This window comes from Simochromis diagramma, unplaced genomic scaffold (assembly GCF_900408965.1).
Source record: "Simochromis diagramma unplaced genomic scaffold, fSimDia1.1 OVJJ01000603.1, whole genome shotgun sequence".
Classification (NCBI taxonomy): domain Eukaryota; kingdom Metazoa; phylum Chordata; class Actinopteri; order Cichliformes; family Cichlidae; genus Simochromis; species Simochromis diagramma.
In genome coordinates, this window is record NW_024387414.1 from 4,388,001 (window position 1) to 4,411,070 (window position 23,070).

Consider the following 23,070-nt stretch of genomic DNA (forward strand, 5'->3'; position numbering starts at 1 on the left):
TATTTTTGGCTCTTCGTATATAACTGCGCATACGTGTACGAACATATCTGTTAGGAAGACTATGACATAAATAAAAAAGAAAATGGCATTCAGAGAACGTTATGTTGTCATATCATCACCGTGGGCGTAAGTTTGGTTTGAGCACTAAGCAAGGAAATTTTAAACATAAGACATCAGATGCTCTGCTATGTTTTTAACACTTTAAGAGCTCAAAATCAAATATATTGCTAAAAAAGAAAGAAAGAAAGAAAGAAAGAAAGAAACATGATCTTCACAGTATAACTTAAAGTTAAAGTTAGTTAAGTTATCATCCTGTCCAGTTAGGAACCATAAATCGTTGGAAATCCACTGGACCAGCGTTAGTGCAAATAAATGCAACAGGTGCAGTGGAGAAGCAAAACAGAATGACTTTGCAGCTAGTGGTGACAGACCATTGCTCCTTTCTGACTGATCTTTCTCTGCCATTTTCTAGGTTCCTTGTCACTACTGCTACCGACAACTCAATCAGGTTACAACGGTAGTCTAGTTTCTCCAGGATGGCATATCCAGGCCAATGTAAGCTTTGCTGTGTCTCCCAGCACAGTCTCAGGAGTGTGGAGGAGGTACCAGGTGGCAGGCAATGGACAAAAAGACCTGGACATGTCTGTAGTAGGACATCAACCCAGCAGCAGTGCTGTTATCTGCTCCTTTGTGCAAAGAGTAACAGCAGAAAGTGTCCTCCAGTGTGCTACTCGGGTGCATATTTTTCTGATGACACTAACACTTTGCATGAGGGCCCAGCGTTCTTTATTTGTGCTCACAGACAAGCACAATCCAGCTCAATTGGCATTTGTTAGAGAACACTAGAACTTACAGATCTACCATCAGTGCACCATGCTTCGAGGACAGGTTAACACTAAATGTATATGACAGACGTGAAAGAGCCCGGAGACACTGTGTGATGCCTGCAACACGTCTGCTGCCAGCTTGGTTTTTCCCCAATGCATCCATCCTGGAAATTTTCTTTACCCATGATCGACATATCATTGTTCCGATACCAAAGAGGGACTAATTGTGTTTACACTGAGGCAAAAAAGATGACAAAAAGTCATCACAGGATGCTACAAAATAATAGTATCATCAAGTTGTTGCTGTCATGTTCCTAATCACTTCTCTCAGTTATATTGGCCCCTTGGCACTTGATGTGAGTGTGTAAAAAGCACATGTGTAATTAGAGCATTCCTGTTAGAAGCATGGGGCAGAGGGGTACTTGAACAGAATGTGCCAATATTCTGTTAGTGAGATGTCAGGTGATGAAACAAATGTATCCATATCAGCACACCCGCAAAAATCCAGGACACATTCATAGCTGTAGACCTTTTGTGCAATGCATAAAAAACAAAGTAGTGTATTACAAAATAACTTTAAGTGATGGGTCTTGTTTCCTAAACAGCAAAAACCATGAAAGGCTCACCACAGAGCAAGTAACTGCTGGCAGCCAAAAACAACCAGTCATAAGTTATTTATTAATGCAACAGTAACCTTTTGAGCTCTGATGCCTCACATCAAGAGGGTCCTGGGGAGTTTGCATATTTTCACCATGTGCTAGTTTCAAATTCTTTGATTAAACTCAAAATGTGATCTTTTAAGCTTCAAGGAATTATACATGCAATTTCAATAATCGTTTTATCCTTTAAACACTAAAATTGACCAATTATGAATTTGAATAATGATTTTAAGACTTGATTTTGGCACAATGTGTATATATATAGTGGTAACACTACTTCCCTCCTGACCAGGGTGTCTGTATCCAATAGGGGTCGCCAGGCTAGGCCCTGCATATTTAATATAATGTATTATTATTCCTTTCAATAGGGAAAGTCAGTGTGAAGTGTTCTGTTTTATTTAGTTTATTATGAATATATTACATGTTAAGGATGATGAAATAATGTTTCCATTGAATCTTTGGAACAAAGACATGTCCTCTGAAAGACACCATGTCTGAAAAGGCAGAATAATGTGACATCCATATGCTAGGAGCAAGGATGTATTTTATTGCTATGGTGCAAAAAAAATAGTAAAACACTATCATGAAATTTATTAATGAAAGTCTTTTGAGGCATTAAGAAAAGCCATGAATGTTTTCTTCGAAGTATCAGGCTGGCTTCTTCCACCAAATACGTATGCACTGTATCACAATAGAGATGGAAAACAAGCAGCAAGAAAGCAACAATTAAGAAAAAACAAAACCCAGGGGAGGAAGCAGATAAGAGGGAGGGAGGGAACAGGAAAACAGCAAGCTGCAAATGTTCTTGTTGTGCAGTGTGGCATGCATTTACACAAACACACAGCAGTTTGACATTTTTAACCAAAAGATTTATTTTTTTATTAAAAGTCAATATATATCCAGAAAACCAAAATATACACATTAAATTGAGTGACATATATTTTAATTTTAAAATTTTGAAAAAAGTGCAAACATCACAGTATCTAAAAGCTTACATATGTGAGTTCTGCTGGACATGACTGAAACATAACGCCAATGAAATACATGACAATTTTACATTTCTATTTAATACTCAAACGCATCCAACCAAATAAATGCATTTTGACCCATTTTAAAGACAAAGGTCTGATAATCAGGTTTGAAAAAAAGAAAAACAGTCACTCTGGATTCATTTATAAAATATTCACTTATTAATTTACAGTGTGGACAAATGCAATATGGGATTTACCATCTGCACATTAAAACAGTTCAAAAGAAAACTCACTGAGGCTCAACAAGTACATGTTTAAATGACCGAAAATCTAAAGTGCTACTTTAAACAACTTAGGAAGCAGCTATAAAAAAGCATTTTACATAAAATATAAAATAAAAAGCTTATCTAAAGTTCAAAACATCGTCAATAGTATTATATAGCTTTCTTTTTTTTATATACAATAGAACAGTAACCTGCATCTATTCCTGCTCGCAATTTCCGTGTTGGGAATAATTCATAATTATTTCCAACTTACAATTTCTAATTTCACATACGTTAGTTTGAACTTTGACATCCCCCTCCTGTATAACTAGAGCCAGTCTAGCTTTTCTGCAAACGCAGGCTTTAGGCCTGATTAAGGAGTTCCTGAGTGATACTGTCATTTCTTTGCCACTGGCCTAAATTAGAAGAATCAAGTGATTAAATGCCTTTTTGTAATGCAACTTGAGTGAATTATTGATATATAATATTTAGCTAATCGCCACCAAAATTAATTATAACTCAGAATGTGTGACATATAGAGCTATAAATAAACAGCAAATATATTTTGTAAAATGTTTCTTTTCTCTCCTGTTGTAATGATTACTAAATAGAACACAAGCTCAAGAATAAATAATTTAGAGTGAATAAAAAAGGTTTGTACACTCAAAGTTTGAGAAGTTACAGCAGCTGGATTATGTTTGGGAAGGAATACTGACCTATCTTCACTTTTACAGTTACACAGCAGGTCATATTTGTGTTTGCCCGTACAGCTAACTTGTGCTCGTTACTACCGAGTTACAGAGTTAAGAAACGTAGGATATATGGAGAACCTGCTGTACTTTTTTTTTTAGCTGTCGCTCATATTCTCCTGCAGTTACCACCCCTGACAGACACATTTCATCAGAACACTCCTCCAGGAGAAGCGTCCTGGTCAACCTCCAGCTCCTCCATCACTGGTGGTATACTGGCATTATTTTTACATTCAAAGTCCGGCTTCTGCATCTTTGTTCATTTAACTCTTCTCCTGGGCCTGGAGCATGTGCTGCCTGGTAGATCCGGTGCTGCTGCTGCCAAGACCAGAGCCACCAGCCTGCTTCTGCATCCAGTCCAGCATGCAGAATCGCAGCATCAGGAAGAAACCTGTGAGCCACAGACGAGAAACCAAGATTCAAAATGGATTGTTTTTACTCAGTCGCCACAGTATCTGATTGTTTTAAAAAATCTTTGACGTGAGTGTGATAGGGACAGAAAATTTGCAGTAAATATGCTAGCAGGAAACGAGCATGATTTGCAGTAAGAATAAGTCAGTGGCAAAACGTTCTCAGATATACTACATAAAAAAATGAGCCTTTAATATCTGTTATTTGCAATAAATGCCACCATTCCTCAGCAGAACAGCTCACTTCACGTGTTTCTAAAATCATTCAAAAGCCTTAAAATATATTTTTTTAACTCAAAGATATTGCATCATTTTAATATTTTTTTATTTAAAGAATTTTTGAAAATAAATTATTTTACAGTGTACAGAGGTGAACCAATACACTCGTGTTTTTATCAGCTGCCTGGATGTAGCTGTAAAAAATAAACCATATTATTTACAACAACTTCTGCTGACATAAATATAATACAGCTCTTCTACAATAAATAATCTGTGGTATCATTTATGTGGTAGTTCTTACAATGATATCATAACGATTCAGTTTAAAAATAATCTTTAATCTTGTTTTACTGTTACGAGACATAGTTTAGTCATTTCTATGCTGCCTGCCTTTGCTTGGATCAGATGGTCTTTGTGTTCGTACCATTCCAAGCTTGTGTGCTAGCAACAAGGAAGTTGCAGAGAATCCTATTCTATACAAACGTACAGCCATTATAAATGCAGATAATGTCATGTCAGCAAACAGCTAGATTGGGCTCTAAATTGTTTCTATGTTTAAGAAAATAATACACCTGTAGGTAGGGTCATGAAATAAAATTACAGATGTAGCATTTAGCCACTGCATGTTATATGGCTGGCATAGAACACATTCTGATACCACTATGCAGCAATAATGGGGTTAATAAATCCCATATTTGGTGCTGAATCAAAAACAAGCATGCTGCATGTGAGAGGAAACACCTTTGTCTCTGATAGGCAACAGCAACTGAAGGCCTTGATTAATCATGGCCATTGTCTCATTCCCACACTGATACAATAGGCCACTGGCTCCACATGTACAGTCACAGTGTATGAGCCAACAATGAATATACTCCCATCCAACAACCGACTATAAATAGTTAAAAGCTATAAAAGCACGTGGAGATTATTCCAAGTCACTTTTTCTTTGGATCTGTGTATTTATTAGATGACAATGATGTAATTTAATGTTGAGAAGCATCATCATCCTCTTTTGACAGCTTTCTGGAATGTAATCATAAATATGAACAAATGCAAAGTAGTTCATAAACATGAGCTCATCATGTTTGCAAAGCCAATGGCATGTGTCCAAGGAGTCTGTCATTTCCATTGTTTCCATCTACTGTGCTACAAAAACATTTACATAACACACTGAGGTAAAGTTGCATTGTGTTACAGGCTATGTGGTGTTGAGGTACACATTCCTTATTTGCATAAAGTTGAGGTGTGGGGTTCTATATGCAAATTAGGGGCATCCAGCATAATATAATGCCTCTGGAAACTCCCGAAGGACTTTGAAAGATGAAGATGCATGGCATTTCATGCCTCGGTTTAATTTTTTTTTCTTTTGCTGGATATTTACAAGTGAGTGGCCATGTTGGTTTTTGTCTGAAAAGTAAAGAGTCCATGTGAGCTGTCCTATCAGGAGCAGTTCAGTGTTCGCACAGCTGTAGGAGAATGTATGAGAGTGAGAGCATCTCTCAGTCATCATGACTGTCGAACTGCTCATCTATCACGTGATGGTCTGCAAAATATCCTTATGGTACTTGTCCTTAAGCATAAGATCTCATTTTAAACCTGAAGTGTAATCTGGAATCACTGTACAGCAAAAGCACTGACCTTGAAATGAGTTGAGGATACAGGTGATGAAGAGAATAAAGGTAGAAATGGGCTCAAACTTAAGGAAGGCCAGACCCCAAGTGGTCCCATATAAGCAGCTGAGGCCCCAGATGCTGAGAAACGCCACTCGGTTCTGTTTCCATTCATCCCTGGTGCGGATCTGCCTGTAGACCAGGAACAGCATCACAAGGCCAGATGACACCAGGAGGGCCAGAGTCATTATGTTGGTCAAACAGAAAGCTAGCCAGCCTTTATTCTCATTTATATCCATCCAACACCTGGAAAAATCAAACAGTCAGAAGACAAAGAAAAAAAAAATCCAGAATAAAAATGCAAATATAAAGGCCAAATGATGTTCAAAATATGCTCAGCATTTTATTAAAGATTCCCATAATCCCCTTGAAATGTTTTGCTGTTGCCTTGAAAGCATGATTTTAAATACAAGCATGTGCTTGTATTTATTCACTTTCCACATAATTTTAGATCAGATAAGGAAAGGCTTACATCCTATATGGATTCTCAGGGTCTTCGCTTGGTGGCACCTCTATGAGCCCATAAATATCACCTATTGGAGCCAGGATGACAACGGGAACAGCAGGAAGAGCTGGAAAAGAATAATCAAGAGTCTTACACGTGCTTTACCTTTATGTGTCATGAGATACATTTCAGAAATGAAACTCACCAAAACCAACTAGGTTCCAAATGTAGGGCTTCAGACGGGGGGTGAAGACCATGTAGACCAACCAGAAAGTGTGCAACACTTCGATGCCCATCCAGGCGAAGGAGCAGAGGAGGGCGTAGTGAAGTACTGCTCCTACCCAAGTGCACACACTTTCCCTTCCCACGTTAGCCAGGACTCCATTGAAGAAAAAAATCAGGCTGAGGAAGGCGAGGGACACAGCTAAGCCCACATGGATGGGCAAGGACTGCTCCTTTGATCGCCTCCTTGAAAGACAGTGGAAAGTTAAAATAATAAAATAATAAAAAAAATATCTATATTGTATATTACATTAATAACATCTGTACCTTTTCCTGCAGAGATATATTATAAGGGCAACACAGCTGATCAGAGATACGGCACATCCCAGATATGTAATGACAGTAAGCTCCAGCAGGTGGGGCACTGGTTGACGATTCAGGTCCTGCCATAGGAAACAGTGCAGTGAGCAACATGGCCTTCACAAGACACACTGGTACAATGAAGACTGTTGATTTCTGTGTATCTTTTAAAAATCATTACTAATCTCATCACTATTGCTTTCTGTCTGTTCTTTATTTGTTGTATGAAAAGCAGTGTATCCGCATGTCTCACCACCAGCACAGTGAAGTACGTCAGATGGTTACACTGACACACAGTGTGGTTTTCCCCACTCTGTTCTGTCTTACATCCATCCTTCGACCAGTTCACCTGCAGAGAATCTGCAACAGGGAAATATCAAATCAGTCCGCATTGCTGAAAATGATGATAAACGAAAATACAGATAAATATGTAAAGTAGCACATAATATTCATCTCTAAATGGTTCCAACCTTTTCTGGTGTCCCATGAAACACATGCCCTTGTTTTTCTTTTCTGAAATAAAGAAGGAGGGGAGAGACATGAGCTGCAATGTCACCACAATGTCAAAGAATATCCACGTCACAGGTGCTTTTATGTGTTGTTGTGTGCATTGCACAGATGCAATAAAATTGCATAAACAACAGTCTGTTTCTGCCAGACATAAGGTTAGAAAAGAAACCTATAAGTGGTTTCTGTGTGTTTGCTGCACCGTGGAGGTAGATATGCAGACATCACGGAAGTAAAAACCATCTTGTTTTTCTTTTGACAGCATCCGCACCTGAGCCACATTTGACAGCCTGTGTGTGTATTGACATCTGTACTGCAGCACATTGCAGTCAATTTCAACAGTTACTATTTGGTACAGTAAGTGTCAGTTTAAGGAAGTAGCTTTAAGTAATATAAAGTGGGTGGGGAGCGTACTGACAAAGGCTAAAGGCCACAGAAACACACAAACTTACAGATACGGCTTCATGGTAAAAATCAATCCTAATGGGTTCAGGCAGATTTCTGATGATCTCGTTCTCCACCGTGATTTCCACCACATCATTGATAGGCTTGGCAGTTTTGTGAGCCTCCTGAAACAAACACACACAACTTGACCTTCATCTTACACAATGCAGCATAAATATTTGCACACAAAGCAACAAAAGTATTCCAGATAGTATCGCAAATGTGAACACTGGAAAAAATTGCAGGCTGACAGCTAAATAAGGTCACCTGAAATCCTGTCATATGTGCCTGTATCGACTGAAGGCAAACAGCCTTACCTGTAACAGGGAGATGTTCTTGAAGAAAGTGCAGGTTACTTTGTTAACATTTTTCGCAGCTTGTTTTAAGGCAGCAGGGAGGTGGACAGTGATATTGGACTTGACAGGTCTACCAGCAATGGCCTGGAAAAGACAGCACATATAAGAACTGTGAGTTTTTACAATGTAAGTAAAACCTGCTTCACTCTGCAGCTCTGCTTGTGGCTCTGCTTTGAGATTGTTGGGTTACTAAACGACTCTATTTTAGGGTCGTTTAGAGAAAAAAAATGTCAGCTTTCAACACCATCCTGTAATCGTCAGTAGAATGCTGCCATCAGTCACTTTTATGTGACTAACCTCCCACCCTATTTTCTGTACTACATCACTTCTCCCCTCTACTTGAATGAATGCTCTAGGTTATTCAAAAATGTGCTGTAAAGTAAGTCTGGATTAAAAATGGAAGCACACAGTCTCAGATGCAAAGAAGGTTTTTTTGCTAATGTCAGCAGTGCTGTGGCAAACTCTAAAAATATGAATCTTCATCCCAGTCGTATGACTGAAAGTGAAATCTCACTTCTGCAGATGTGTGATTCAGGTGAAACCTACAGAAACCTAATAAATGGATTTAAGAGGTGATATTACTCTGCAGAGCGGGACATTTTTGTGTGTCTAAGGAGGAAAGGTTGCATTTCATCACAGCCTGAGCACTAAAGAAAGCAAAGGTAAGGCTAACTTCATTCTTCACTCCTCCAGTTTTTAAACTCATTACTACACCAAATAATAACTGACACTACTGAGTGTACACAAATCCAAAACCTGGCATGTTTTCTGCCCTCTGTGTTCCTCTTAACCTATAAAAACACATCCGTGTGCCACAGTGGGCGACATAAATTAATTACAATGAACTGCAAATGTTGTTTTTAGTTTATCCCTGACACAATGATCATCTTCTTGAGCTATCATTAGTTTTTATTAAATTTCAATTATTTTTCAATTTCATTTTGTTTCAGTACAGTTTATTACAAATAAAATTCTGATCATTTTATCGTTTTTATAACGTAGCTATAATTAAATGAGATTGTAAGATGAGGTAGTTCAGAACAGTAACACTGCAATACAACAGCTGACACACTATCACAAAGAGCATCCACTCTCTAAAAATAAATCATCAAAGCCTTCTCACACTGGTTGGTTTGAAAAAGAAAAGGTTCATCTGAAGACAAGTGTCTTTAACTTGAGTGTTTGTCTTACAGGTGATGTGACGCTGTGGCCTTTGAAATCTTCCTTCATCTCCACATCAGATTTGTGAGCGTATGGAGGCTCAGCACACCTGGACACAAACATCAGGCACAGCCATGATTATAAGTTTCTCATGTTTCATTTGAATGGAGCAATATTACATCAGACAGCTAATGTCTTCACTCCTCGTTTGTAATCAAAGTTTGTGTACTTCAGGAAGGATCAAGTCCACAACATCCTGCCATGATATCCCTGCAATAAACTGGTGCATGTGAGGAAAAGAGAGGAAATTACTTGTTGGGGCCGGATTCCTGTTTCGCCTGTTCACATAATTCTGCTGCAAAAACAGAAAAGAAGAGAAAGTTCTGATTCTGACATGCTGCACTTGATAACAGAAATCTGAAATGCTGGTTCAGCAAAGCTAAATATTAACAACATTACAGACAAACTGAGTTATTGGAACAAATAAAATAGTACAGAACATCAATTTTATTTTTTGCTAAATATATTTCATTCACAGATTTTCTATCAAGAATATGCTGACACAATATGTGTAATCTTCCTTACTGTAGTTGGTGGAATGCGCTTGAAAGTTGTACGCCATCCGTGTTTTGTCGGTGATGGAATCATTCTTGATCTTGACATTGAGGATGCCGTAGTCTGCTTCTTGTGTGTTTGGGCCATCACTCAGGTCAGTGCAGCAGGAATCCTGCAGGCTTGCAGGTGAGCACAGAATAAGCTTCTTCTCTCCTACCTGAACATCACAACAGGAAAAACAAAAACAGAAATCATAATAATCTTGAATTTAGCTAGTGTAGTGTTTGCAGTGTACAGAACATCATATAAATTTTACATTTTGTTATATGGCTTTTAGAATGTGGTGGTGGTATATTATTATACACATGTTCCTCTTCCACATCTTTCATTTAACTACCTCACGCTCATTTTTTAGTTGAGTTCTCCTGAACTTTAATGTTATTGAGTAAAATATTGGGTGTCAAATGATGAAACAAACAAAAAAAAATAGCATTTAGAACCCACACTTAAATTTAAAAATTGTTATCACTTACTGTCAGCATTAACAGGTCCAGCAGTGGCTCCCAGTCCAGACAGAACTTGATGTCCTCCCCTGATTCAAGTCCAAGGTGCTTGAAGGTAATCACTTCAGATCTCCTACACTGGGCTGTGATCTGCCCGTTGATGGACAGAAAGCTCTCATTGGCTGAAATGGAGATTCCTTTACAGCCAGTAGAGATGTTGAGGTTCAGGCTCAGGGGGTTGTTGCCATGGCGCCATGTGCCGCAAAAGTTCCAGTCCAGGTCATTGTCATTGTCACTGGAAACTGTTAAAATACAGCACACCGTATTAAAACATAATTAACACATTCAGCTAATTGGTTCTCCCACTTGTTTTGACAATGAAAAATTTCGTCTACTTCACAATGGTATTAGTGACCAGTCCAGATGATAAAAACAACCCTCTTGCTGCACTCTACTGTATGTGCTTTCATCCTGGTGGTAGTTTAAGGGCAGGGATTATTCAAGAGAGAGAAGTTAAACATTTCTAAAGTAGACCTCTTGCAGGGACTTTGCAATGTGGACTACAAGTGCTCAAATAATATTTTTCACTTCTCTTCACTGAGGTGATTTAAATATTTGTGGTTTGAAGCTACTGGGAAACTTAGTGGGTTGTATTGCAGTTCTATAGTACTGAGTGTTTCCTAGCATGTTGTCGCTATATTATTTTCCTCCTCCAGGGCTTTTCTTTGGTTACATGACTGAAAGCAATGAATACTACACCTCCGCATTCAGTAACACAATCCTGCCATCTACCTGCATTGTTTGCTAAAATGTCACTACTTTGGCTAGACTTTAGCTTCAGGGCAGAAAACTGACATGTAAATGAATGTGTGTCTGCCAGCACTTGGGTAATAGGTCACAGTTACAATTTACAAATTTTAAACTTATGATCAGTTCATGAGCTCGGCGTTGCATTGATTCCTATTGGAGCCCATGTGTCCTGCCTTGCTTTATGATACTGACCGAAGAGTTCTTATGGTAGTGGAAGCTTTAACTCTCCTGTGTCAGCAAAGTATTTCCTTAGTATCTGAGGCACTCTAGTTGTCTAATGCTCACAAACAGAGGTCACATAGAGAAAAATACTATAAAGGAAATGCTATGAAAAACTGATAATCTAATATATTTTTGAGAATTCTGTCATGTTCATTTAATGTCTCTTCTAGAATATCTATAAAAAGGGCAACATAACGTATAATGTAGGAAGTGGCACAACATGAATGCAGTTTGCTTTATGATGAACAAGATAAAGTATCTCTAAGATCTTACCAGTGGTGAGGATGATTAAGAAGAGCGCAAACTTCAGATTATCCATCAGCTGCAGCTCGGTTGCTAACACCTGTTCTGCAGAAATACAAAAAGTGAAACGGTTTTAAAAGGGGAACAAATTTATAACTGCGTAAATGCTTATGCAAGGAGAACAGCAATTTAGCACCATTAAAATCAGTGGCTAAAAATGTGTGTGTGTGTGTGTGTGTGTGTGTGTGTGTGTGTGTGTGCATGGTTAAATGAAAGAGCACAGTGTTCATTTGCAGCCAATTTTAACCACATATAGAAAATGTTAGAACAAATAAAACAAGCATATCAATTACATTCTTTTTACATGAAGTCATAAAAAAAACGAAACAAAAAGTTCCCAGTTTAATGTAATGACATTTTCTTAGTGATACCATTCTCATTTGGACGCCTGGTTTGTTATCTGTCCTTATATATCAGTGAGCACAAATGAGTTCAGCCTCAAAATAAACACAGCGACCTTTCTAAGCTCTTATCAATGGAAACAGTCTTCCCCTTGTAACGGGAATGAGAACACATACACATGCATCAGCAATTCAGTCTTTCCATAACCCTACAGTGAGCTGCTTTTCCTCCAAGGTCAAGTGCTGAATAGTCAAGCAAGCTTATACTGACAGTTTCCATGTCCACCACCAGTTAGTGTCTAAAGCAGAAAAATATACAACTGGGAATTTTCTTTGAAAAAAATCCACTTTGCATCATATTAGAGAATCACATGACTGTCAACAGACGGACATGTCTCAAATAACCACAAATGCATTTTTGTCATTTTCAATTTCAACCAAAGACGGAAACTCATCCTAGTCTGGTGTCATTGCTTCAAGCATCACCACATCCAGACAAGCTCATAGCGTGGAAGTTAAAACCTAACAAATACTAGATCTGCGACCACGTCGCGTGGGTTTACTGCATGGTATACGTGACAGTGAGAATGTCTGGAAAATAATCAAAAAAGCAGACAGGAACCTGTTGAACCACAGACAAAGCAGGCAGACAGACAGAAAAAAGAACAAGAGAAAGACAGGGAAATATCACACTGCATATCCTGAGAGGACAGCTTGCTATTTATAACACCCACACTCGATACTTGAGAAAGATATAAGCCTTGCACAACCCACCCATTAATGCACAGAGACATACAAATAAGCAAACAAACACACACAAACAGGAGGTTTATTTGATGAACACACAAAATGCTACATTACTTTTTTGCATTATGCGGCACTTTCACTGATGCTCTATTGGCCTGGCTTCAGTTTTAGAGTTTGATAAGTCGGTGATGTTAACATGCTCAGTTCTTTGTTGTTTTTTTTGCCTCTATATCTTCCTCTTTCCTCCCTTTTCCTTCTCTTGACACCCAAATTGGTCAATGCAATTGGCTGCCCCTCCCAAGGCCTGGTTCTGCTTGAGGTCTCCTCGTGTCAAAAGAGAGTTCTTCACCCCCACCATTGCCATATACTTACTCATAGAGGATGTCTGTTGTTAGGATTCTCTCTATAAAAACAGTAGGGTTTTTAGCTTACAGTACAAATTGCCTTGAGATAATAATCTGTCATGTAAATAAAGTCATATTGAATTAACTGCATTTTCTTATATATACCGAAATGAGAATGCTCTAAATTTTAGAGAGTTAGTCTGTTCTATCGTTATCTGCGTCACATGTCTTCACTATGGTCATCCCAGTCAACACACAAGCCTCAACCTCACTTGTTACTCAAGCATTTAGTTTGAGAGCGACAACTGAACATTAGCTTTCCTGTGAAGATGCCACGTCACACCAGCCAGTTCTCTCAGCTGCGACACTTCTTGTGATGCAGAACTGTGGTTTGACATAAGATATCTTCTTGAAATGAAGCCAAGAAGACAATATCAAAATATCCCACAGTTTACTTTTCAGTTCAGTTATCTAACACAAAGACGTGTGAAAATGAAACCTTTGTATTTTCCGTGTCAAAGTGTGGTTTTGGCATTTCGTTCTCTGATAATTTAAAAGTGACAAAAGCAAAAGTTGCTAAGGTGTAACTTCAAGTGGTGCATGCTTAAGGAACTAATGTGTAATATAGTGACCTGCCAGGAAGGAGTGCAGTAATATTTCTCTGCCTCAGTTAAACAGATATTATAGTTTAAAATATGTTACTGTCTTTTCATTTATCAAGGCTTTAGGATCTTTAGAAAACTTATTTATCTGAATTACAACTTTTACTAGAATAGCATGATACAATATGACATAATAACATGATTCATTGTGGAGCTCTGTATCATAATTTCAGCCTCTATGTCAGGAAAAAAGTGATTTATGAGATATTGAAAACGACGTGATTGGTGGTGTCAATTTACTGTATTTTTTCCACCCAACTATCTCTACGGTTAACCTTGAATGGTCAGAAAAAGAGAAAATATCCACTGAGCGGCAGTTCTCTGTGTAAAAATGTCTTGTTGTTCAGAGGAGGAGCTTGCTTTGAACTGATAAGAAGGCAACAATTACTCAAATAACAATCCACACATGTTCACCAAAGGTAGACGATAAACTGTTGCAATAGTTTGATGGGTCAGAATTTGGTGTTAATAAAAGCATTCTGTCCTGTATCAACAGGTCAGCAGGACAGAGTGGTAGTGGTAGAGTCTTTGTACATATTTGGGCCTCTAACTTCCAAAATGCCACTGACTCCCTGAGTATTGTTGCTATGGTTGTCCATCCCTTTACAATCACAGAACAGCCATCATCTAATGACTGATTTCAGGATGATGATGCACCGTTTCACAAATTCAAATGGCCTCTTCATTCACTAGATCTTAATCCAACAGAGCACATGCAAAATGGGAGATTCACATCACGCATTTGCAACTGATAAGTCTGCAACAACTGTGTAATATCATCATGTCAATATGCTCCAACACATCTGAGGAATGTTTTTTGTTGAATATGTTACAACAGTTCTGAAGGCAAAAAGGATCCAACCTTGTACCACCAAGGTGTGCTTAATGAAGTGGCTTAAGAAGAAGTAAGCTTGAGCATGGGATAATTGCTGTTATCAGTGTGTCTCATGAGAGAGACATCTGTTAAGGAAAAACATCAATTCCATCGGTCTGTTTCATGTATGTTATTACAACGGAAACGAAAGCTCAAGAGACCAAAGCTTGGATGAATCTTCAAAAGCAGTAAGTGATGAGCTTGTTTGGTGGCCTTTGTACCATGGTACCATGCTAGGACAGAAGTGAGCTGTTGTGGTACCTTAACCTAAACACACACCTCTGTCTCTCCTGGTGGACTCGGAGGAACAGGAGTCCCTCCCTCTGTAGATACAAAAGGATCATTCTAAGGTTATAAAAACACGACAATAGTGTCATCAAAGTCCTACATATGACCTTTACACCTACACACCAATTTGGACTTTTTCGAGCTAAAATTCCCAAAATGATCCTTCCACAAAACCCTAATTTAGTTTGGCTCAAAATGTCAGCTGATCTCCTCCTACATATATACATATAAGCTGAAATAATGAAGTTGTGAATAAACATGGGTGTGGTTACTTTGTCAGCTGTTCCGTTTCTCATGAAAGTACATTTTAGAAACTACCCATATCATCAAAGAGAGTTCCTATGTATATAAATAAATAAATAAATAAATAAATAAATAGGTAAGAAGGCCAATCTTGAGGCTTTAAAATGTTTGTCTTAATTTGTTATGTCTTTTTGTTTGCATCTTCATAATAGAGTCCATGGTCCCAATACGTACTTAACACAATCCCCAAACTTTAAATTTAGAGTTTGGGTGAAATATCAGGTGCACCGCAGTGGTGACGAATTCACACACAGCATTAGTGTATGATTTGTAGCAGCATCACCCACGAACTGCTCATTACGAAGAGATCAGAGGTTAAAAATAAATGGCCACTGTCACCACACCCAGAGCTACAAGAGTGAACACACACTGTAAGCTTAGTTAAGGTGACAATGATGCCTATTATCAAATCTTTTATGTGCAATTATATAATTGGGTTCGAGTCTTTGCAAAGTTTGCAGTGACACAAATAATTTAAACAAATATATCCACTCTCTCTTACACAATATTTCAGCTTGTCGTGTAAACTAACTCTAATTCTGCACTCACTCTCTATTGTTCATGTGCACTGGCCAGGGATCAATTCAGCACAAGAATTTCCCCTTTTCTTTCACTTCCTATGCTTGTGTGAATGTGGGTGTGAAAGAGACGCAATGACCAAAGCCTGGCATACGTGGCAGTGTGTTAGTGAGACGCAGTGCTCGCATACCGTAGCAGTCTTAGAATTTCTCACCTTTCAGCACAAAGACTCCACACATCCAGAAACTAAATTCACTCCATTTGTCACTCCTACACACTTATAAGATGATATGATAAGAGCCTTTGCCTCAGCATTCATGTGAACACATGCATCCATTCAAACTACCCACAACTGTGTTAACGAGACAACACTTGTGATTCCCCCGTCTGCTTGATTCTGTTTTCCAGTAATGACATATGTGGGTCTGACTCACCTGCCTATATGAATCATCTTTACAAGTTCTCACACTATGGCACAAAAGTCAAAACAATGTGTGACACAGACGGCAGAAAATGATACCAGACGGAGTACGCAATCTGTGTTCCAAGGTACATGGATATGTAACACTTTTATATTTGCTAGTGAATTATCCAAACCTAATATATTTTGCCACAAAAGTTTGAAACGTTTCTGCTCATCAAGGCCGACTGTCTTTGCCGTTCTTCATTCTCATTCATCAAACATAAACTACACTGAGAAGTGGACAAGAGAAGTCTGCAACAAATGCGTTATGCTATTGTGTCAATATGGACAAAAATCTCTGAAGATTGTTTTTCTAATGTTTTTGAATCTTTAACACGTAAATTTTAGGCAATCTGAAGGCCCGAGGAGGCCCAACCTTGAACTACCAAGGTGTTAGTAATGAAGTGGCTGTGAAGCTTGAGGTAGGGCTGCTCAATTATGGCAAAAATGATAATCACGATTATTTTCACTGAAATTGAGATCTCGATTATTTGACGATATTTATTTAACCCTTTAAGACCTACCATAGCACCAAGTCCGCCAGAGCTTATATATTTTTTTTTTACATGCTGTAGTGCCATTTTTGGGAGCATTTCAAGTTGCTATACATCAATACAACTGTTATAGCCCATATTTTAATAATATGTATGCATTAAGTCCATAGTAATTATATTAATTACAAAAAAGTGCAATAAACTACAAAAAAATTGAAAATCGTTTTTTTTTTTTTTTTTTACATATATTTCTACTTGGGGAAATTTAAGAGGCTTATCCCTCAAAACTTTAAATACAAAAAAGTTGCAAAAAATAGTTTCCCACCACAGTAAATTTATTTTGAGTGTCTTCATAGTTTTATTTTGGAGATACACCAATTTTTATATACTGCAGGAAAAACAAAAAACAATCCTATGATGCAAATTTGCAAAGAAAGCAGCATGTGCATCAAAATAAACTATTTCCAGCAGTGCAATTCGAGTTCTAAGCATCACAGAAACTATTCAGAAAAGTCAAACATGACTTATAAAAACACCAGTATAGGCTTTTAAGGCCTACAAGTAAAAAACTACATTTTCCGTGAAAATGACGTCGGTTTTGGACAGGAAATGGCGGACATGCGATAGTTCGCGTTGACGTCTTGTTCAATGTGGGAAGTGTTACGAACAGCTGATCGGATCGGCAAAGCGTGTTTCTGGAATATTATTTTTTTGTTCCTGCAAGCGCTTTTTATGCAATTTTTGCAAAGCTTTATGTGGAAGGAAACCGTGACCGAGGACAAGCTGATGGCATAAGATGTAAGTACAACTCCTCTGGTTTCATATGCAAAACAAATTATTGCGCTAGCTTACGCGGTTCAGGTTCTACAGGGATTTAAAGGGTTAACAATAACAATGTATTGAATAATGACTTTAAAAAATAATATAAAATAGTGTGCAAATACTGATAACAGTGCAAATGTTTGCAATATAAAAAATAAATGAAAAATGTAAACATCTATGTTTAGTGAACTTTGCAGTGTTGCTCTCAGTTACGACACTGTAGCAAAGTGTACACACTATGTCTACTTGATCCACGTCAAGTAGAACCCATAATGTTTCCACACCACTGAAGTTTTTTTTCTTTTACCTCTCTTTTCAACCAACGGCAGTCACTCTCCTCCCCAAATAACTTCTGCTTAGCTTTCCGAGCTTCCCTTGGGTCTTCTTAATTGTTGTGACACGTGTTGGAAATGCAGAGAGGTGCGCTTGATTTGCCACACGGAGCAGCGCGAGAGTAAAGCACGAGGGAGGGGCTAATAATCGGCTCAGTCATTTTTAATGATCATTGAAAGCCCAGATCGTAATCGTGATTAAAATTCGATTAATTGAGCAGCCCTAGCTTGAGGATAGGTAATTGTAATAATAATAAAGAGACAAATCTGTTTCAAAAATCCAGTAGTTTAAATTTGTTTTATGTATGCCTTTACAATAGAGACTACAGCTTGGTTATCAAGCAGGGTTATAGTTGTTATACTTACAGTTGCGGCGTATGTTTGGTAGCAGTTTACTACCACAAATACACTGTGCTAGGGTACCAATAAACCTGCTGCGGTTGTACTTTGACCTACATAACCAACCTGGTTTACGCTTGTACTACAATATAAGGTAGTCTAAGGTAGTGATCAACATTGTGGCCAGCGCTTACAACTGTATGGGCTGCGTTGACAGCAATGTGTAGTTACCTTTCTAGGCAGGCGTTCATCTTGTTTTGGTTCTGGCATATGTGAAAACGAAGTACTGACTACTGGTACTTTTTGGTGTGGGTGATATAAAGCAAAAGAAAGAAAACCAAAAAAGTGCCATCTACATCTAAATCAGACACATGGACTTATTTTGGACTTTTTTTTTTCTTACAAGGGCAAGACAAAGTAGATGGATTTGTAAAGAGTACTGTATGATAGTAAAAAATCTGAAAATAATCAGCCATGGATGCCAAAGTAAACACTAGAGCTACCTCCCAATTCAGAGTGAGCTAAGAAGATAACATATCGATCACCTGGTCTTGATGAAGACAATGGGATCCAGATATCTGACACCATCTCAATGCTTTTTCATGTATACAGCCACACCTAGGTTCTACAGAGAAGGGAAGTGCAAAGTTGAGGAAAGGTACAGCAGAAAGGGTTGCATTAACCTGACACATGTGGACATCACAGGCACTGGATTCATACAACACCTCACATCTCAGAAATGGTGATCACTCTCTAGGTTCAAAACTTATTTAATGGTACAATAGTCTACATGTTTGCATTGAATTGGTAAGTAAATAGAAAGTATTTTAGTTAGTCAGTAAACTGGACCAGATTGCAATAGAAAAAGTTCAGTTTGTCAGGTGCATGCAACTTTAATTACAAGTTTGAATAAACTGTGGTGGTCAGTCTGGCTGGTTAACAATCACACTTTGCTGTAGAAAAAAATGACTGAAGACATAATTTGCAACAGAAAATATATGATAAAACACAATATATCACAATAACTTATTGCAATATTTAGCAAAAGTATCAGAATCACAATAAATTGTATCATTGAGTTGGGTATTATGATAATATTGCACCTTTGGGTCTTTGGTAATTCACACCTCTAGCAGATGAACTGAAACGCGTTGCTTCGCCTCAGACAAAGACCTGTGCAATGTGGGCTAGATGTTAAGTGTGTTGTGTTATTTTGGGACACAGCCCACGCCACGACTTCTGGCATCTATGCAGCACACACATTTGCTAGATATAGCCATAACTGAGCAACGAAGTATACCAAAAGTATCTTAATGTAAATGCGTGTGACAGACTTATCTTCTAGTGAATTATAATTTACTTGTCAGTTGGGTTGATTTTCAACCAAACACGAAAAGATGAAGCTCTGACGACAGTAGACGAAACTGCTAGGATCAGGGCAACATTTACATTTTTAGTCTATTCTTAGTTTAATCTTTCATGAGTTAATGAGAATGTTTTCTACAAATGATAAGCACCTCCTATTAAACCCTTTGATATACGTGACCTGGTTTCAGTAAAAGTACCTTGAAAATACCATTTCCTGTCATTCTCAAAGATTTAAAGTACCTCAGGGTAACATTTTCTGTCACTGCTTTTCATGTCTGTCCTTCTATTCTGCTGACTAGTCATCTGAGTTAAATATGTGGGAAAAAAAAACCGACCCATCCAGTTTCACCATTTCTTTTACCCTCAGTCTTGGAACAAACTGGAGCATTTTAAATTATAGACATATTAACATATTTATTATGAATGTGCCTTTAAAGTAGCCTTAGTTTGTTTCCTGTGGCAGTTTTCAATCTAAATTCACCCCACTCGTCTACAAGCAGCAGAGTGAAGCAGCAAAGAATGTGCATGGAAGAAGAGTAAGCCAGGGAACAAAAGCTGCTCTTTGTTGTCAGGCTTTAGAGCTGAAGTGACAGCGAGCATGAATAAGGGTCAAAGACCACTGGCTGATTCAGAGGCTGGTTCAGCCAGTGGTTAAAAGAACTGTGCACACCCATACTGACAGCTTACACTTACAAAGCTGTCACTTACTTTTAAATTAGAATATTCGCTGATTGCATTGAAACGTGCGTATGTGTTTGGATTTACTTATTTTATGGCTCTATATGATTTTTCATCAAGAAAAATGACAGAATCAATTAAGGGACAAAAAAGGGGTCATTAATAAGCATTTCAAGTCTTTTCTAACACTGGCTTAAATGGTGCTGCTAGGAGGAGACTTCACTGGGCTACACTTTTGTGCAACCGTTTCCTAAAAGATAAGACGTTTTTGTTTTTCTGAAGCACATTACATGAAGCAACGGGCCCGGCAGTGCTGCTGCTGTCATGTTGATTTACAGCACTAACGTTGAGCGGCTACTGAATGAGTCTCAAAGTGAGATTCTAAAACACTCAATTGAAAGTATTTGTAATAAGTTGTTTGTTTTTTCTCATCTCACCACATGCAGCAGACACTCAACTAAACCCCAGGAAAGCTGAGTCAAAGCAGGAATGCGGAGATATTTTTTCAAGGTTAGGTGGAATATGGGTCGTGGGGAATGTTCCTGAGGGTACATTTGCATTGGACCTTGCATACCTTCCCATAGCACCACAGTGATGCAGGGTGCATGTCTGTGCATGTGATTACATGGCTCCTTTATCTGTATCTCGACATACTCTGCGAGGAAATTGGAGGAGCAGGTGGAATGCTGCACACATTTCCTTCGGGGATATGAATAAATCAATAAAACAACACACACACGAACTCTGGCACGGACAAAAGACTGCATATTATTAAGTCTAAATCACCCCCAGTGTGGCCTTAGGTGATCGCCAAGGGCTTTGGTTCGCCATCAACGGCTTTCTTTTCCTCATTATTAAAAAAAAAAAGAAGTCAGCACAAAGGAGAAGCGCTTTCTGCAATGAGTCACACAACCACAGCAGCATTTGCATTTCTCAAGATGAATGGTTAAAAAAAAATACCCTTCTCATTTGTTACTTTATCACTTTCAGTTTCCAGTAGTTCTCATATCTGCATGTGGTGCTTTATCTAATTTAATTTGGGCCATTGCCCATCTTCTGTTGTTCAGGAGCTGGGGGTTTTTTCTACATGAGTGAAGTCTTTTGATTGTGCATCTCATCACTGACAGGAAACCGCACGCTACAGCTGTAAGGAGAGCAAGTTCGAGCTGTTGTCACTACCTTTGATGGCTGCCTTCAGGCAGCAGCATGAACCCAGACATCACCTCTTTGTACAGATACAGGCTGAGAGAGGTGAAGAAAATGGTAACCAGTGTCACAACCTTTTTACTGTAAACAGCGCACTGATGTATTCCTAGCTCAAGCACGCACATAAGCAATGAAAAAAGAAATTAATGTGAAATAAACAAGGCAAAATAACACATTAAAAATGGGTCGACCACTGTTAACCAAGCCATTTATAATAAATACTAACACTGAACCACCATTATTATCTTACAGGGCATGTAACAAATGAGCCTTAGTATCTCTCTCCTTTTTAATGTTTTTGTAAATTAATTATCACTTTATAGCACAAAGATTATTTAGTAAGATTATTTTAGTTTATATTTTATTCACAAAATTGATTGAGGTGCAAATGTATATCAGAGATACTCAAACGCATACATAAATAGATACACACACGTCTATCTAGCTATCTATAATGTGATATATACATATCTCTCTGTCTCTCTATACACACGCACACATACACACACATATATATATATAGAGAGAGCGAGAGATAATGTGATATATACATATGTGTGTGTGTTTAACTTTAGCCTAGGTTTCTAAAGCCAACCAACGTAAGCAGCATTATTCTTCCATGAGCGCGTAGGCTTACCTTGAATATTTCTCCCGTCAGTATTCGAGGTTTCAGGTCTCCTCGTGAGAATCACCACCACGCTTTATGATGTTCAAAGTCTTCACCTAACACTTTCGCCCACTGTTCCACTCGCAGTGAACCCACTAAAAATGGAAAAGTGTAGTTCCACACGCCCGGGATTCTCCAATCAAAGAAGCGAAAATGTTAACCGGGATAAGGAAAAGTTCATCCTGGACCGTTGCTGCTATTTTTTTTCCCGGTAATTGCGGCAGCAGCAGTTCGAAACACGTGAAACCGTGAAAACGTTTTTTGTTTTGTTTTTTAAAGGAAAGTGAGCGACTAAAAAAAGTGTCCCAGTAAAACGATAATTGAAGCCGACCACCGCGAAGCCTGTCCACAGATAACAAGGTGTCCGCGCCGGCAGCTGTCGAGTTTACTATAATAAGGGAACTTTTCCTTTAGACTTTCAAAATAAAACCTAAGCAAAATAAATAAATAAATAATAATTAAATAATGCAAAAACGCATCTTGTAATCTCAGACAGATTCTATGTGTTTGTTAAAAGTATATGCATCTTTAAAAAAAACAAGAACTAAATTTAGCCAGAGAGTAATTTAGTTACCTATATTTTTTAGGAAACTGAACTTGACTAAGTTTCAATTTCACACTTTGGTCATTGGTGCTTTTATTTTGAAGCCACGCAATTTTGTCCGTATCTCTCTCTCCCTCTCTCTCTCTTTAAAATTCCGAGTTTCACTTGACTGCTGTCACAGCAGCAAGGTGTTCAACGGAAAGCCAGACAGAGTGACTATCCCTGGATCTTGGGGGGAGGGGGGGAGCAGAAGAGAGCGAGAGAGAAAGAGAGGGCTGAACTGAAGAGGACAGGCGAGAATCCAATTACTCATTCTACTTCTAAGAACATTCTCAAGGAGACAAACCTCAGCACTGCATAGCTTTATTGAATAACTACCCACTTAATGCGATTGTTATTGGCATATAGACATTTATTACATTA

At 38.3% G+C, this 23,070-nt stretch overlaps 1 protein-coding gene across 3 annotated transcripts; it reads right to left on the reverse strand.

Moving 5' to 3' along the window:
• Nucleotides 1-2,911: 2,911 nt before the first annotated feature.
• adgrg1 (adhesion G protein-coupled receptor G1) lies at nucleotides 2,912-22,462 on the reverse strand. Of its 3 annotated transcripts, none has more exons than XM_040011326.1 (15): nucleotides 22,074-22,462; nucleotides 11,627-11,696; nucleotides 10,352-10,623; nucleotides 9,849-10,035; nucleotides 9,576-9,618; nucleotides 9,294-9,372; nucleotides 8,064-8,186; nucleotides 7,755-7,871; nucleotides 7,266-7,308; nucleotides 7,049-7,155; nucleotides 6,763-6,878; nucleotides 6,419-6,681; nucleotides 6,241-6,340; nucleotides 5,737-6,014; nucleotides 2,912-3,860 (listed from the first exon to the last, which is right to left on the reverse strand). In XM_040011326.1, exons 2-15 carry the CDS (start codon nucleotides 11,670-11,672, stop codon nucleotides 3,733-3,735), a joined length of 1,902 nt encoding a protein of 633 aa, XP_039867260.1. In that variant the 5' UTR covers nucleotides 11,673-11,696; nucleotides 22,074-22,462; the 3' UTR covers nucleotides 2,912-3,732. The 3 variants fall into 3 exon arrangements, with proteins under 3 accessions (XP_039867260.1, XP_039867259.1, XP_039867261.1); XM_040011325.1 differs by having other exon boundaries at nucleotides 11,627-11,701; XM_040011327.1 differs by having other exon boundaries at nucleotides 7,266-7,297; nucleotides 7,747-7,871; nucleotides 11,627-11,701.
• Between the last annotated feature and the right edge of the window lie 608 nt (nucleotides 22,463-23,070).